Below are 14,260 nucleotides of genomic sequence, written 5' to 3' on the forward strand. Positions count from 1 at the left end.
GCCACTCTGTGGGCACCTGCTGCTGCTGACGCCATTTCCACACTATATCATACATACAGATACATACACACATATAGTATATACACATACATCATTTACACACACATATACAGCATATACAGACACTCATATAGTATATACACATACATCATTTACACACACATATACAGCATATACAGACACACATACAGTATGTATATATCATACATCATATAAACAAACAGATACAGACACACATCCAGTATATACACACACCGCATACACATAAACACACACATATATATATTTACCAGAAGATGTATCCTCTCTGCAGCCTCCTGACTGATCGGCTGTTGATTGTTTGTGGTGCTCAGGAACTCCCTTCTCCTCTAGCCTAGTCTCTCTGCTCCTCAGTCCCCGGGAGGGCATGGTTATTTGGTCGGCCTGTGTTGCACGCTGTGTGGCTGCGGCTGCTGCCATTCCTCGAGGCCCCGGAGACTTAGCAGCGCTGTATCCATACAGTACAGCAGGGAGCAGCCAGGCTTCGCTGCTTTTGTGTGAGCACAGGCCGGGGAACACAGTGGGTACGCAAGGGAGGAACAGCGGCAGCTGCAGGATCTCAAGGGGACTTACAGCATAAGGACCGCTGTACCTGTGCCTCCTCTGATGTAAAATGTATGTGGTCCAGAGGGGACCATCATCCGCCTTTGCCGGGAGCTAGAGGTGGTGCGGAGACCCAAACAGCACTCCCTTCTCCTCTCTGTGGTGGATCCCGATGTGAAGGTGCGCCACAATTGATATATAACAAGAAAAAGCGATGCAAAAAATATGGCAAAAAATAAGCTTTATTTAACCAAATACAATGAATAACACACACTAAGAGATACAAAGAGTCTAAAATCACTTAAAAGGTGCTACCATGAACACAACTGTCCCCAAAAAATGGTCAGGGAACAGGGTCCCAGACCCAGGGGTGAGCCACAAACACCCTCCCTAAGTGAGCCCCCAGTTCTGCATAAATAAAACAACCAGATCTTAAATCAAATACTAGTACTGAAGTTGTGTTACCTCAAGCAGATAAGTGTATATAAGGAGTAAGAGAACCTGAGTCGGTGCGAGGCAAAGCAGACGGGGGAAGAGGGTGAGCCGGCTGTGGGAAAGGAACCCCACGCGTTACGTCACGTCCTCGTGACTTCCTCAGGGGTGATGACGCTTATATGCTGCTTATATGCCCAAGAAATCAAAAGTTACCTTAGAATCAGGTGGAGTGGTGACAGCCATGCAGTAATGCCGTATGTCCGTTGGGAATGATACTTTCAGCATGGAGACAATTCTTCACTTGGAGACGTCAATATGACCATAGGGTACCAGGCAATCAAGAAAAGTAGGGGCCATGGATGAGGGCGAAAGAAGCAGGAAGCCAGTATACAGGTGAGTATAGAAATGGTTAGTTAGCTGTAATATATTGAATTAAACATTCGGTTAGTAATATGTTAAAAAAAAAATGTAAGGCACACATAGAGAGAAAGAATCTGGAAAATAGAAAGTGGAAAATGAGGAAAGAAGGGGGGAAGGGGACAAAGTGAAGATGGAAGCGGGGAAGAGAGAGAGGTGAGGCAAGTGAGAAGAAGGGGTGGAGGTGGAGGAAGTGGCCTTTCTCTCATTGCTGTGTGCTTTACATTTTTTGTTTAACATATTACTAACCGAATGTTTAATTCAATATATTACAGCTAACTACCATTTCTATACTCACCTGTATACTGGCTTCCTGCTTCTTTCGCCCTGATCCATGGCCCCTGCTTTTCTTGTTTGCCTGGTCCCCTTTGGTCATCATGACGTCTCCGAGTGAAGAATTGTCTCCATGCTGAAAGTATCATCCCCTCTATGGCTCCTTCCCCGCATCTCCTCATAATGTGGTGTTTTGTTTGGACTAACCAGTACTTACTTCCTCCTGTTTCCATATTTATTTGCACATACTCTTCAGGTTGCTGGCTCCAATGGGTTACTGGACTTTTGACATATATTGACTTGTTTCCTTTATGTTAAGAGATATGTATCTTTTGCATGTATGTTCCTTGTCTCTGTTCTGTCCCGCTTTTATGCCCATTTCCTTGTTGCTGCCACTTATAGCATCTATTGTAGCGTGCGCCTAATATCTTTGGGCGCTAATCGACCGGCGCTTTACTGGCTATTATGCCTAGGGTTGAATACTTATTGTACTCCCGGCGCGTGCGTATAACTTCGTCGGACGCATGCGCATACTGATGGTCCTGGAATGGTTTATTCGATTAGCAGCCATTCGCCACTTGGCGCATGCGCCTTAATGTTATTCGGCGCTATCTGCATACGGCGCCTGCGTATAATGGCACTTCCGGTTTTCCGGTCCAACGGACATACGGCATTACTGCATGGCCGTCACCATTCTAAGGTAACTTTTGATTTCTTGGGCATATAAGCGGGACAGAATGCTACAGCGTCATCACCCCTGAGGAAGTCACGAGGACATGACGTAACGCGTGGGGTTCCTTTCCCACAGCCAGCTCACCCTCTTCCCCCGTCTCAGGTTCTCTTACTCCTTATATACACTTATCTGCTTGAGGTAACACAACTTCAGTACTAGTATTTGTCTTAAGATCTGGTTGTTTTATTTATGCAGAACTGGGGGTTCACTTAGGGAGGGTGTTTGTCCGCCTGTGGCTCATCCCTGGGTCTGGGACCCTGTTCCCTGACCCTTTTTGGGGACAGTTGTGCTCATGGTAGCATCTTTTAAGTGATTTTAGACTCTTTGTATCTCTTAGTGTTAGTTATTCATTGTATTTGGTTAAATAAAGCTTATTTTTTGCATCACTTTTTCTTGTTATATATTGGTTGCTATTGGCATCCTTGGCTCTAATGACCAGTTTTGTATTGCTGTGCCGGCCCTCAATTTATGGTTGCACCACAATTGGGCACGGGAGTGTGGGAACCTGGACCTCCTGGGCCCTATAGCAGCCGCTTCGGCTGCTACGGCTTTAGTTACGCCCCTTATTCCTGACACGTTTCGGCTCTCGTGAGCCTTTTTCAACAGCTATCTTACTCATATACAGCTCGTGGTTATATAGCAAGTTCCTCTTCCTCTTTGGTCACAAGGGGGAATAACTTCCATGTCATCGCATCATCACTGTGTCAGGTGACGATCACATGACTTGTCATGTGATCCCACTCCGGTCATGTGATAGCATAACATGATTGCTTTTGTATACAAAAGTACATGTTATCCATACATTAGCAAGATTCAGCAAATACAGCAGGTATGTTACGACTTACAGATGAAAGACAATTTTTAATTGTTAGAAGTAATGCATGATGTGCTAATAATAATAATTTGTTATTTATATAGCGCCTACAGCTTACGCAGCGCTGCACAAAGCATGTGCACTACCACACTCCTCCTTCCTCCCCCCCGCCTGACCTACCTAATTTACTTTGATCATTCTGTTTTCGGATTACACTGAACTTCTACCTGGTTCTCCTGTGAGGTATTGTACAAAACAACATGACTATATTTTTTCCAGGACTTTCTACATATTCAGTGTAGAAGTATGGGGTTACTTGAGGGACTTGGAGTTAGTGGTGTGGGTTGCTTCTGGGTTTGGGAGTCATTGTGCCATGGTGACACATTTTTAATTGTTTTTATTCTGTGGTGTCTCTATTGTCATCTTTGATATATTTTTCTAATAAAGTATTTTTTGTATGGGCCGGTTTTGTGCATTCCCTTTTTTCTTCTGTTTTGCATATGGTGTTCAATTGGATGCACTCGGCCTCAGTATACACTTACATACTTCTATGCTTTGCCTTTCCTTTCTGTGAGTAAAAATTGGCCCCTGTCCCCATTGGGCTCACAATTTTAAACAACCTACCAGTATCTTTTGGAGTGTGGGAGGAAACCCACGCAAACACAGAGAGAACATACAAACTCTTTGCAAATGTTGACCTGGGTGGGAATTGAACCCAGGACCCCTGCACTGCAAGGCAGAAGTGCTACTCACTCAGCCACCGTGCTGCCCGATAAATATGTATAGTAGTATTGTTATTAGTAACTATACAAATAGAAACACAAGTATTAGTCACAGTCAGTGGTATATAACAAATTTTGTTTTAACGATACCATAGATGTGTTTCACAAGATAATAGAAGAAATAGATGGTAATTGATAAATGGATCACAATCTATTGATTTCATACTCTCTGTTCATGGATCCAATATGCTTCCCGTTTAAGTAGTAGTTGATTCACATCACCTCCTCGTCTGGGGGGGGGGTCTATGGTCTCAATGGCTTGAAATCACAATGGATATATGGAGTGATTATGGTCTTTAAAATGTTTAGGTATAGGGAGAAGCAGATTCCCACACCGGATAGTGGAATTATGGTGTCCTATGCGGTCCCCCACACACTGGCGAGTTTCGCCAACATATAGGAGACCACACGGGCATTTGATCAAATACACCACATCCCTGGTTTGGCATGACTTGTATAGGAAAGAAACGGACAGGAATAGTCTATTACACTTTAGTAGTGCACATCCCTTGTCCACAAAGAAGTCATTCCCAAAGTCTCAATTTCAAAAAGTATGCAGAATAGTCTCCGATACAGCACAATGTGAGGAAAGCCAACAACAAAGTCCAAAGGTGGTGTTTACACCATCCGAGAGAACGTCGGCACTACCAGACAAACATTGAAGGGTCACGGACAGCCTTATTGGGTCATGGCATTTGCATGGCGTTTGCACTCTTAATTCACGGGTGGTGCTTAACCGAGGAGTTCACACATGCGGAAAAAAGACAAAAGATGGCGGCACTCACCCAAGAAAGAGAATCTTCTTTATTCAAAGCGGTACATAGGACAGGGAGGTTCTGCACGCTAAAAACTCCGGCAACGGACCGTTTAGCGCACTCCTGTACTTCGTCTGGCCGTATGTGGGACGTGGGCGGGTAGGGGCGTATATCTACCCTCCCGCCGACGTCACCCATAGTGGAGTGTCATGGGATCGGGAGACAGGGCGGTGTGTGTAGATGGCGTCACGTGATCCAGTCATATGACCGCGGCCATCCCGGACGGATATAATTTCATTATAGTGCCACATCACATCGCAAGAATATCATTAAAAACAACTCCCACAGATACAGTGTGACAAAGAGAATGAATGCTACTTCATCTAAATTGTATATTATAGCTGACTTAACATAAGATCATAAGAATACTACCATATTGTTCTTATCGTTTAGGCCTACTGGGCCTTCTGCTTCCGTTCTGAGGATCCATCTTGCCTCGCATCTGAGCAACTCTCTATGTCTGTCTCCCCCATTTGTGTTCACTTTAACCCGTTCAATGTCTGCAAAGGATAGTGTGTCTGGATTGCCTGCATGCGCTGTTCGTATGTGTTGTATTAGTCTTGAGGAACCCCGTGATTACAGAGCATTGATGTGCCCTGAATCTAATATATAGGGGTCTAATCGTTTTCCCTATGTAAAAGCGTTTGCAGGGACAGAAGATCACATAGACTACGTAATTCGTTTTACAACTAATAAAATATTTTACTGACGTCGTGATACCCCCTATTTGAAGAGTGTTTATTCTCAGATGAAATTTGCAAAAATTGCAGTGCTGGCATTGAAAATTGTCCTTTGGGGTTTCTCTATCTTCATGGTGGGGTTGCGTCTAAAAGCTACTATGGGTCTATTTGTGGTTACTCTTTCTAAATCTGGATCTCTTTCTAGTATTTTCCAATTTTTCTGAATTGCTTTTCAGATATTTTTTTCGTTTGGTCCGAAATCAGGAGTGCAGCTTTGGCCACTGACAATACATGGAACACTTCAATCCTGGAAATTCAAGAAGTATGCCAAGGCACATCCAGTAAAATAGAAAAGGCTTTATTTCATCTTCTTTAAAAGCATAAGAACAGGTGGGTTACAGGCAAGAAAAAAACAGCCTACACTTCGGAGAAGTTCCTTACTCATGGATGAGTTCTGACTGCCAAATGCCGACATTTAAAACACAAGCATTTCAAAGAGCCAATCGCATTGATGTATATACAAAAGTGAAAAGAAACCCCTATTATAGGAATTATTATACATATGAAATACATAAAATGTATAAATATTTCTATATCCTAATAAATGTATGGCAAATCGTTTTTTAAACTATTTTAAACGTCCAGTAGGCTTCCCGCATTAGAAGATCCTTTTTGCGATCAGCCCCTTTACTTTTACAATGAATCTTTTCAACTGCAAAAAATTTAAAACCTGAAGTATTTTAAAGCATAGTTTTTAATGAAGCCTTTATTTTGGTTGGGTTAATTTGCATAAGAGGTCCTCTTTAAGATTATTGGTGTTTAGATGGTGCTCAATGTATTGAACATCACCACTTATTTGGCATAACAAGGTCTGCGGAATAAACTATTTTCCTGTGCTTTTCCTGATTATTATATTACTGTTTTGGGGAAATTTATCACTGCTATTACGCCAGTTTTGTGGCATACTAGTCACAATTTGCATGGACGGGAATTGCATGGAACTCTCTCACCAAATGGACGGGGGAGTAGGCAGGGGAAATCCTGTCATAATCTGTGCCAGCTAATAGCACTATTACCTAGAGAATTTATTTGGGTACCAGTTATAATGAGACCCTGTGAGGATATCAAGGCATCATGTGCTGTGGGGGAACACAGCATAAAATTAAAGGGGCCTCCTCAAACACATGAATTCAAACTAGTAAATATAATTGGTTTGACTGCTTCATGGGAAGAACTCTAATTTTTGTACATACCTGTGAGATTCTGTAAAGCTTCAAATCCATGCTTCAGTGCGATTATATCCAAAAATGATACAGTTCCATCTTCAAACCTGAAACAAATATACATGCAATAAATTAAATTTTATTTGAAGGGATATTGTCAGAAGTCTGATCTATTCACAATGGGTTATAAAATAGGAGCTGATATTTACTTTTATAGACTTCAATATACCGTATAAACTCACGTAAAAGCTGTTTTTCAGCACAATTATACTCTAATATAATATATTATATAATATATATATTAAAAAAGTTGGTACTCACCCTCTAGCCCTCACCCCCGGCGTCCTTTTCTCCCCGCAGCACCTCATAGAAGTGCATCTGCCAGCCCAGCTTGTAACCCAAACAAGTGCTGCAGGGAGAAGAGAACATTGGTAGTCAGTGCCGGATGGTGAGTACCAAGTGGGCACTCACCTATAGGCATTATATTAATGGGGGCACTCTGCTACGGGCATTTGCTGCTGAAGCCACTTTTCACCTTCCTGACACGGCCCAATTTTTAAAATCTGACGTGTCACTAGAATTGGTTATAACTTTAAAACACTTTCACATATGCAGGTCATTTTGAGATTGTACTTTATGTAGTAGAAAAATGTAGGTGATATATTTATTTATGAAAAAAAGATATTTGGCAAAAATTTTGAAAAATTCTTAATTTTCGAAATTCAAAATTTTCTAGTTTTTCAACATATAGTCATAACACCAGTGTGATGAACTACCACTCTCAAGTTCAACCACAGGGGGCTCCTACTCTATGGAGTCCCAGAATTTAGCCCCTAAGTTCCATCCACTTACACATGATTGCCACAATTACTTATACCAAGGCGGCCGTAGGCATCTCAACCACACAGACAATGCACAGCTTCGGAAACTTAGATTCTCTAAGCAGGGGCTTATTAAATTTAACACTTTAATATACGTAGAGGTACAATACACTCAAAACAAACTTGTCAGATTAAAAGAAAAAAGTTATAAACAAATATTTATGGGATAAAGGAAACAAAATTACTCTTACTATCAGATAGAGACTGAGGAACACAGCATAGACATCGGACCACCCTTCTGATGATCACAGTTCCTACACTAACCAAGGCCTGTTTGCAGATTTAATTTAAACCCAGTGGGTTTTTGACCCACACCCCCTGGTTGTGATGTCACTTCATAACTTTTAATTAGAAGATGGCACAACTGTGCCAATGCTTCCAATCATCAGGGCACTAAAATTTACCGAATGTCTGCTTTATATTGGCATGGTTTTTTATGCATCCTCTCATTTTAGTAGGATGTTATGATGCTTAAGGTGTGATTTTTTACAAAAAATACTAAATTATACTTTTGAGGGACCTGCTCAGGTTTAAAAACTCTTTGAGATGCCTAAATTATAATAAAACTCTATAAATTAAACCATTTTAAAAATGACACCCCTCAATGTAGGTCAAACAACTTTCACCATTAAAAAATAACCCTTGTTATACTGGGTTAAACATCGGGTGCAATTTTACTTTTTTTAATTTTTTTTAATAAATTAAAGTATGTTTCAAATAATTTACACATTCACAATGGATAAAATACTGAAACGCTCCACAAAATTTAATAGCCAACTTTTCCCAAGTATAACAATACCCCAAACATGAGGGTAAACTGCTGTATGGGCACACACCATGGCATTGAAGGGATGCTGCGCCACTCAGAGTAGATTTGCATTGTCACTTTGTAAAGGCTATACAATCTCCGTTATGGAGCCAGTGCCAGAAGCTGGACGTAGTAGTACGCTTGGTGTCGGAAAGTCACTCCTGACCGTGACAGACTACTACTGTATGTTCAATGTTGTTAAGGGGTTAAGTGAATTTGAGAGCCCTAAATAATATTAAAACCCTAAGAATTACACTATTTTAAAAACTATACCCCTCAATGTACAAAAAAACAACAACTTTAACCCCTTTGTGACAAATGGTCATTGGTGCCTGGATGTGCAGGTCAATTTTTGACTTTCTGCGGCGCGCTCCTTAACCCCTTATCGCTCTGTGCTGTAGCTCTACGGCGCAGAGGTGCAGTCCTCTTCATACAATGGTGGGGGTTGTTGCATAATGCAGTAGAACCCCCACGGACCCGAGGCTGAATGGCTTATGCAGATTCGTTACAATGAGCCAGTGGCTCATCGACAATAATCGCTGGGCATATGTCTAATGATAGGGTAGATTGGAATGGCAAACGGTTCATAAATCTTCAAGTTTCATACTCACCTGAAGTTATTTTCTGTCAGAGTCCTTATCAAAGATGGTTGTTAATAAAGAATTCTGAAAGTGAGTTGCCTACAAAATAAGTACTTAAGGTCCTTAATTAAAATTTATTGAATTTCTGCATTGGTGAAAGTGTCAGACCTTTTTGTAACACCGACCTTTCAGCTTCTGTGAGATGTGCGGTGAAGATAAGTTCATAACTTGCGGAGTTTGTGTATTGTTGACCCCCATTTCCCTTCGATCAATGGGTAATGATGTGTCATTTGTTTTTGCCCCGGTGGAGATATCAACTCTTAAAGTTTGAGTTGAAGATATCAACTCTTAAAGTTACAATTGGAAATAGAAAGCTATACATAACAATCAAAATTCTTAGGGTGGATATCTCCATAGCATCCATAGACAATATTGTGTTTCTAGGGCATAGAATTTGTTAGCACGCTATTCAGAACAGATTTGTAATGCTACATTTTACAGGCTATAAAATGCTAAGTGCGATCGCTAAAACCTACATGCATGTCAGGATGCAGCAATAGGCTGCATTTCCACATATACATTTATGTATGAATGCGCAAAGGGTTAAGCCCATAATGACCAAAGAAAAATTATGCTAAATATTTTCCTATAACATCAAGAATAAGCTTGCAATAACAATAAATGTAGAAAAGTTGATTTGTAAAGCGCAACAGAATTTATGGCACTAGTTAAATCAAGATTATTATTATTAAAAGTTATTTTTTAAAGTTCAATTAAAATTTTCATTCTGATTCAAAGGAGAAAGGGTAGAGATACATTAGAGATAAGTAGATATAAGATAAGTAGAGATAAGTAGTAAAAAATGATGATTGTAACATGTGTAGACCATATCTTTATATGGTTACTAAAGATAATAAAAAAATACTAAATTAGCAAATTGCTAAAGGACTGAAAGGAAACATGGACAGCTAATCTGCAATCAAGATAAACCCTGACTGTAATCAACATCAACATGCGAAGTCAGTTACATAACACACTGCAGTACATTTGTATTGCAGAGTAGAGACTTGAAAGCCCAAACCCAAGTCTCAATAAAAATTGTGAAGTTAAAAATAAATTATATGCACTAAACAAATAACACAAAGGCCTATTTATTTTCAGCATACCAATAAATCAAAGGAATTTAAAGTTTCTCCTAAACTCAATCAATTGCTGTCATTTTTCTGTACTATTCATTTGTCTGACCTGGTCTGTGGTTTAACTGGTACTGAATGCTTCTTACTAATGTTTACAATCCTTTTTGATCTTCTTTAACCCCTTAAGCCACCATGACATTGGGGAACATCATGGTGAACTTCTGTTTCAGCCACCATGACTTACCCCAACATTCTGCTTCTAAGCCTGTGCGATCCGTGCAGGAGGCTGGCTGTATGCGACAGCCAAGCCTCTGCTCAAGCAGCTTGGATTTCGATAGTCGTGATCCTAGCTGTTTAATCCTTTAGGTGCCAATCGAAGAAGGACCCGAGGGCTGCCATCCCTGATTGCCTACTGTAGTCGGACCCAGCAGTGCAGGTGTCAGCCTATGCATTTAAATCAGAATAGCAGTATATTAATTTGAACAAGTTATAAGATGATCACTTGCTCAAGTCCCTGAACGGAGCAAAAAAATAGTAAAAAAAAGAAAAGAAAAAAAGTTTAATAAAAAAAAAATTAAAGCAAAATAAAAGTCTGCTAAATGTCCCATATAGCGTAAAACTCCAAAACACAATAAAATGTGGAAATCACCACGAAACCAGTACATATTGGGCATCGTTCAAAAAAATAAAAAACACAGCAAAAAGTTGGTATGATACAAAAAACTACAACTTGTCCCGCAAAATATAAGCCCTGAAACAGCTCAATAAAAAAAAAAATCAAATATTATGCAGCTTAATAGACCACAATGCAAAATCAAGGGATTTTTCTCTCCAGATGAGTTTTTGTTGTGTAGTACTTGTCAGAAATCACCATAACCGTACTGACCCTTAAAAACATAACACATTGGGGCAGATTTACTTATCCGGTCCATTTGTGATCCAGCGGCGCGTTCTCTGCGCTGGATTCGGGTCCGGCCGGGATTTATTAAGGCAGTTCTTCCGACGTCCACCAGGTGGCGCTGCTGTGCTGAAGTTCCCCAAAACGCACTGGAATATACCGAGCCGGGCTGAGTGAAGGTAAGTGCAAGCTCCGCGACACATTTTTTTTTTTAAATGCGACGTTTTTTCCGAATCCGTCGGGTTTTCGTTCGGCCACGCCCCCCGATTTCCGTCGCGTGCATGCCAGCGCCGATGCGCCACAATCCGATCACGTGTGGCAAAATCCCGGGGTAATTCAGGGGAAATCGGCGCAAATCGGAAATATTCAGTCAACACGCCGGAAAAACGCGAATCAGGCCCTTAGTAAATGACCCCCATTATCTATGCTATTTGGTGTATAAAACGCGAAAAAAAACCATGAATATCAATTACTAAATCGATTTTTTTTCTTTGCAACCCCCCCCCCCCTCCAAACAAAAAAAAAGCTAATAAAGATTAAACAATAGGGGCACTGTGCCCACAAATATAGAATTACTGCGATCCTTGAGGGGTCTAGTTTTTAAAATACGCCCACTCTTTGGAGGTTTTTACTGCCCTACTATATTAGGGGCACAGCCAATAGGACAAAGCACCTGAAATCTGTTCCAGCAAAACCCGCCAATAGACACTACTTCCCTTCCAAGCCCCGTAGTGTGCCCAATACAGCAGTTTGTGATCACTTGTAGGATATAACTGCATTTAGCAGAAACTGGGTAATAAACTATGGGGTGTGTTAACTTCTTAAACTCCTTCTAAAAATAAAAATTTAGGGACCAAAGCAAGTTTTTTTGGAAAAAGATTTTCACTTTCACAAGCCAATGTAAATAATTTCTATAGAACATATGCGGTGGTAAAAAGCTTAAAATAACTCTTGATATTTATCAAGAGTTATCTGGGTGGTGTAGTTCCCAAAATAGGATTATTTATAGGGGGTTCACTATTCTCGTAGCTCAAGACCTTTTAAAATATATAATGGCACCTGAAAACAACGGCAACAAAATTTACTTTCTAAAAGCTGAATGGCTCCTTCCATTCTGCGTTCTGCTGTAGGCCCCTAAAGTAGTTTACATTGACATGGGAGGTATTGCCGTACACATAGGAAACTGCAAAGCAAAATCGGAGATGTGTTTTCTAATTTTATCCTGCATGAATGTGTAAATTTTAGGACTAAATAATAATTTTGTCAAAATGTAAACATTCCAAATGGAATGTTTTGTTTTAATTCTTGTGAGATGATTAAAGGCAGGGGTCTCAAACTCAATTTACCTGGGGGCCGTTGGAGGTAGATTCTGGGTAAGGCTGGGCCGCATCAAGTTTTCCACACAAAATGCGCTTACAAAATATCATTATTCAGATTCAAATGTCACGGCGTCTCCCAGTGCAAGGAAAGGCCCAAGCTGGGAGACGTGTTTTCTCTATGAACGCGTCCTGTGTACCGAGGGGTCCCAAGCTCCTACCGCACTGAGCCCAGTCAGGGACACTCCATTCCCCCCCCCCACCCGGTACTTGCCTCCCCATGTCCCTCCCATCGAAGAAGATGAAGTCGCCGCTCTGACCTGCACCAAGTGCGTTCAGAGCGGCGACTTCATCTTCTTCAAGTACCGGAGGGAAGGGGATTAACCGGTTACGGGCCCTTTCCTGTTTTTTCATGTCCATTTTTCACTCCCACCTTCAAAAAACTATAACTTTTTTATTTTTACACGTAAAGAGCTGTGTGATGGATTGTTTTCTGCGTAACAAATTGCACTTCATAGTGATGGTATTAAATATTCCATGCCATGTACTCGGAAGCGGGAAAAAAATTCCAAATGCAATGAAAATGCATTTGCGCCATTTTCTTGTGGGCTTAAATATTACGTCTTTCACTGAGCGCCCCAAATGACATGTCTACTTTATTTTTTGGGTCGGTACGATTAAGGGGATACCAAATTTGTATAGGTTTTATAATGTTTTCATACATTTACAAAAATTAAAACCTACTGTACAAAAATATTTTTTTTTATTTTGCCAAATTCTGGCGCTAATAACTTTTTCATACTTTGGTGTACGGAGCTGTGGGTGCTGTCATTTTTTGCGAAATTTGATAATATGTTCAATGATATCATTTTTAGGACTGTACAACCTTTTGATCACTTTTTATAGATTTTTTTATATTTTTCAAAATGGCAAAAAAGTGCCATTTTCGAATTTGGGCGCTATTTTCCGTAACGGGGTTAAACGCACTGAAAAACCGTCATCATATTTTGATAGATCGGGCATTTTCGGACGCGTCGATACCTGATATGTTTATGATTTTTACTGTTTATTTATATTTATGTCAGTTCTAGGGAAAGGGGGGTGATTTGAAATTTTAGGTTTTTTTATTATTTTTTTTTTTTTTTTTTTAACTTTTTTGTATTTTTATTTGATACTATTTTTCAGACTCCCTAGGGTACTTTAACCCTAGGTTGTCTGATCGATCCTATCATATACTGCCATACTACAGTATGGCAGTATATGGAGATTTTCCTCCTCATTCATTACAATGTGCTATCAGCACATTGTAATGAAGGGGTTAAAACGAATTAGCCTCGGGTCTTCACCTGAGGCTACCATGGAGACGGATCTCCGCCCCCCGATGACGTCACGGGGAGCGGCGATCCCAGGTAAGATGGCGGCGCCCATGCGCCGCTATCTTTTTGAGGCTGCCGGCAGCTTTGTCGGCAGCCATCGCTGTGAAAGCACCCGCGATCGGTGCTAGCACCGATCGCGGGTGTTACCGGTAAGCCTTTGCTGCAATATGCAGAAAAGACTTACCGGCTATGGAGAGGGCTCAGCCCGTGAGCCCTCTCCATGCAGCGCGACCAGGTGGGGGCCGCAAAATATTGTCCCGCGGGCCGCGAGTTTGAGACCCCTGATTAAAGGAAATATACCTGGATGAAGGATTGTAAACCAAGCCCTCTTACATGCTGGTGTGAGTCCCCTCTGGCAGAATCTGGAATTCTTTTAGTTTCTTATGCCCTTGTGTTTAAAAAATTATGGAAATAAACTTGAGGGGCATCGGAGCTATTCAACACTATGAAAGCTCCTCAGGCTCATTTCCACAATATATTTTTTCATAAAAACGTGACAGATCAGAGATG

General features: G+C 40.9%; 1 protein-coding gene across 5 annotated transcripts in view; it reads right to left on the reverse strand.

Annotated features, from left to right (window-relative positions):
• MOCOS (molybdenum cofactor sulfurase) overlaps positions 1–14,260 on the reverse strand; it is a 551,645-nt gene that overhangs the window by 278,547 nt on the left and 258,838 nt on the right. For all 5 annotated transcript variants that reach the window (XM_072152958.1, XM_072152962.1, XM_072152959.1 and 2 more), the window contains one exon: positions 6,785–6,861. In XM_072152958.1, the coding sequence (XP_072009059.1) occupies positions 6,785–6,861 (77 nt within the window). The remainder of the gene's footprint in view (positions 1–6,784; positions 6,862–14,260) is intronic.

The sequence above is a fragment of the Engystomops pustulosus genome, chromosome 5 (assembly GCF_040894005.1).
Source record: "Engystomops pustulosus chromosome 5, aEngPut4.maternal, whole genome shotgun sequence".
Lineage (NCBI taxonomy): Eukaryota > Metazoa > Chordata > Amphibia > Anura > Leptodactylidae > Engystomops > Engystomops pustulosus.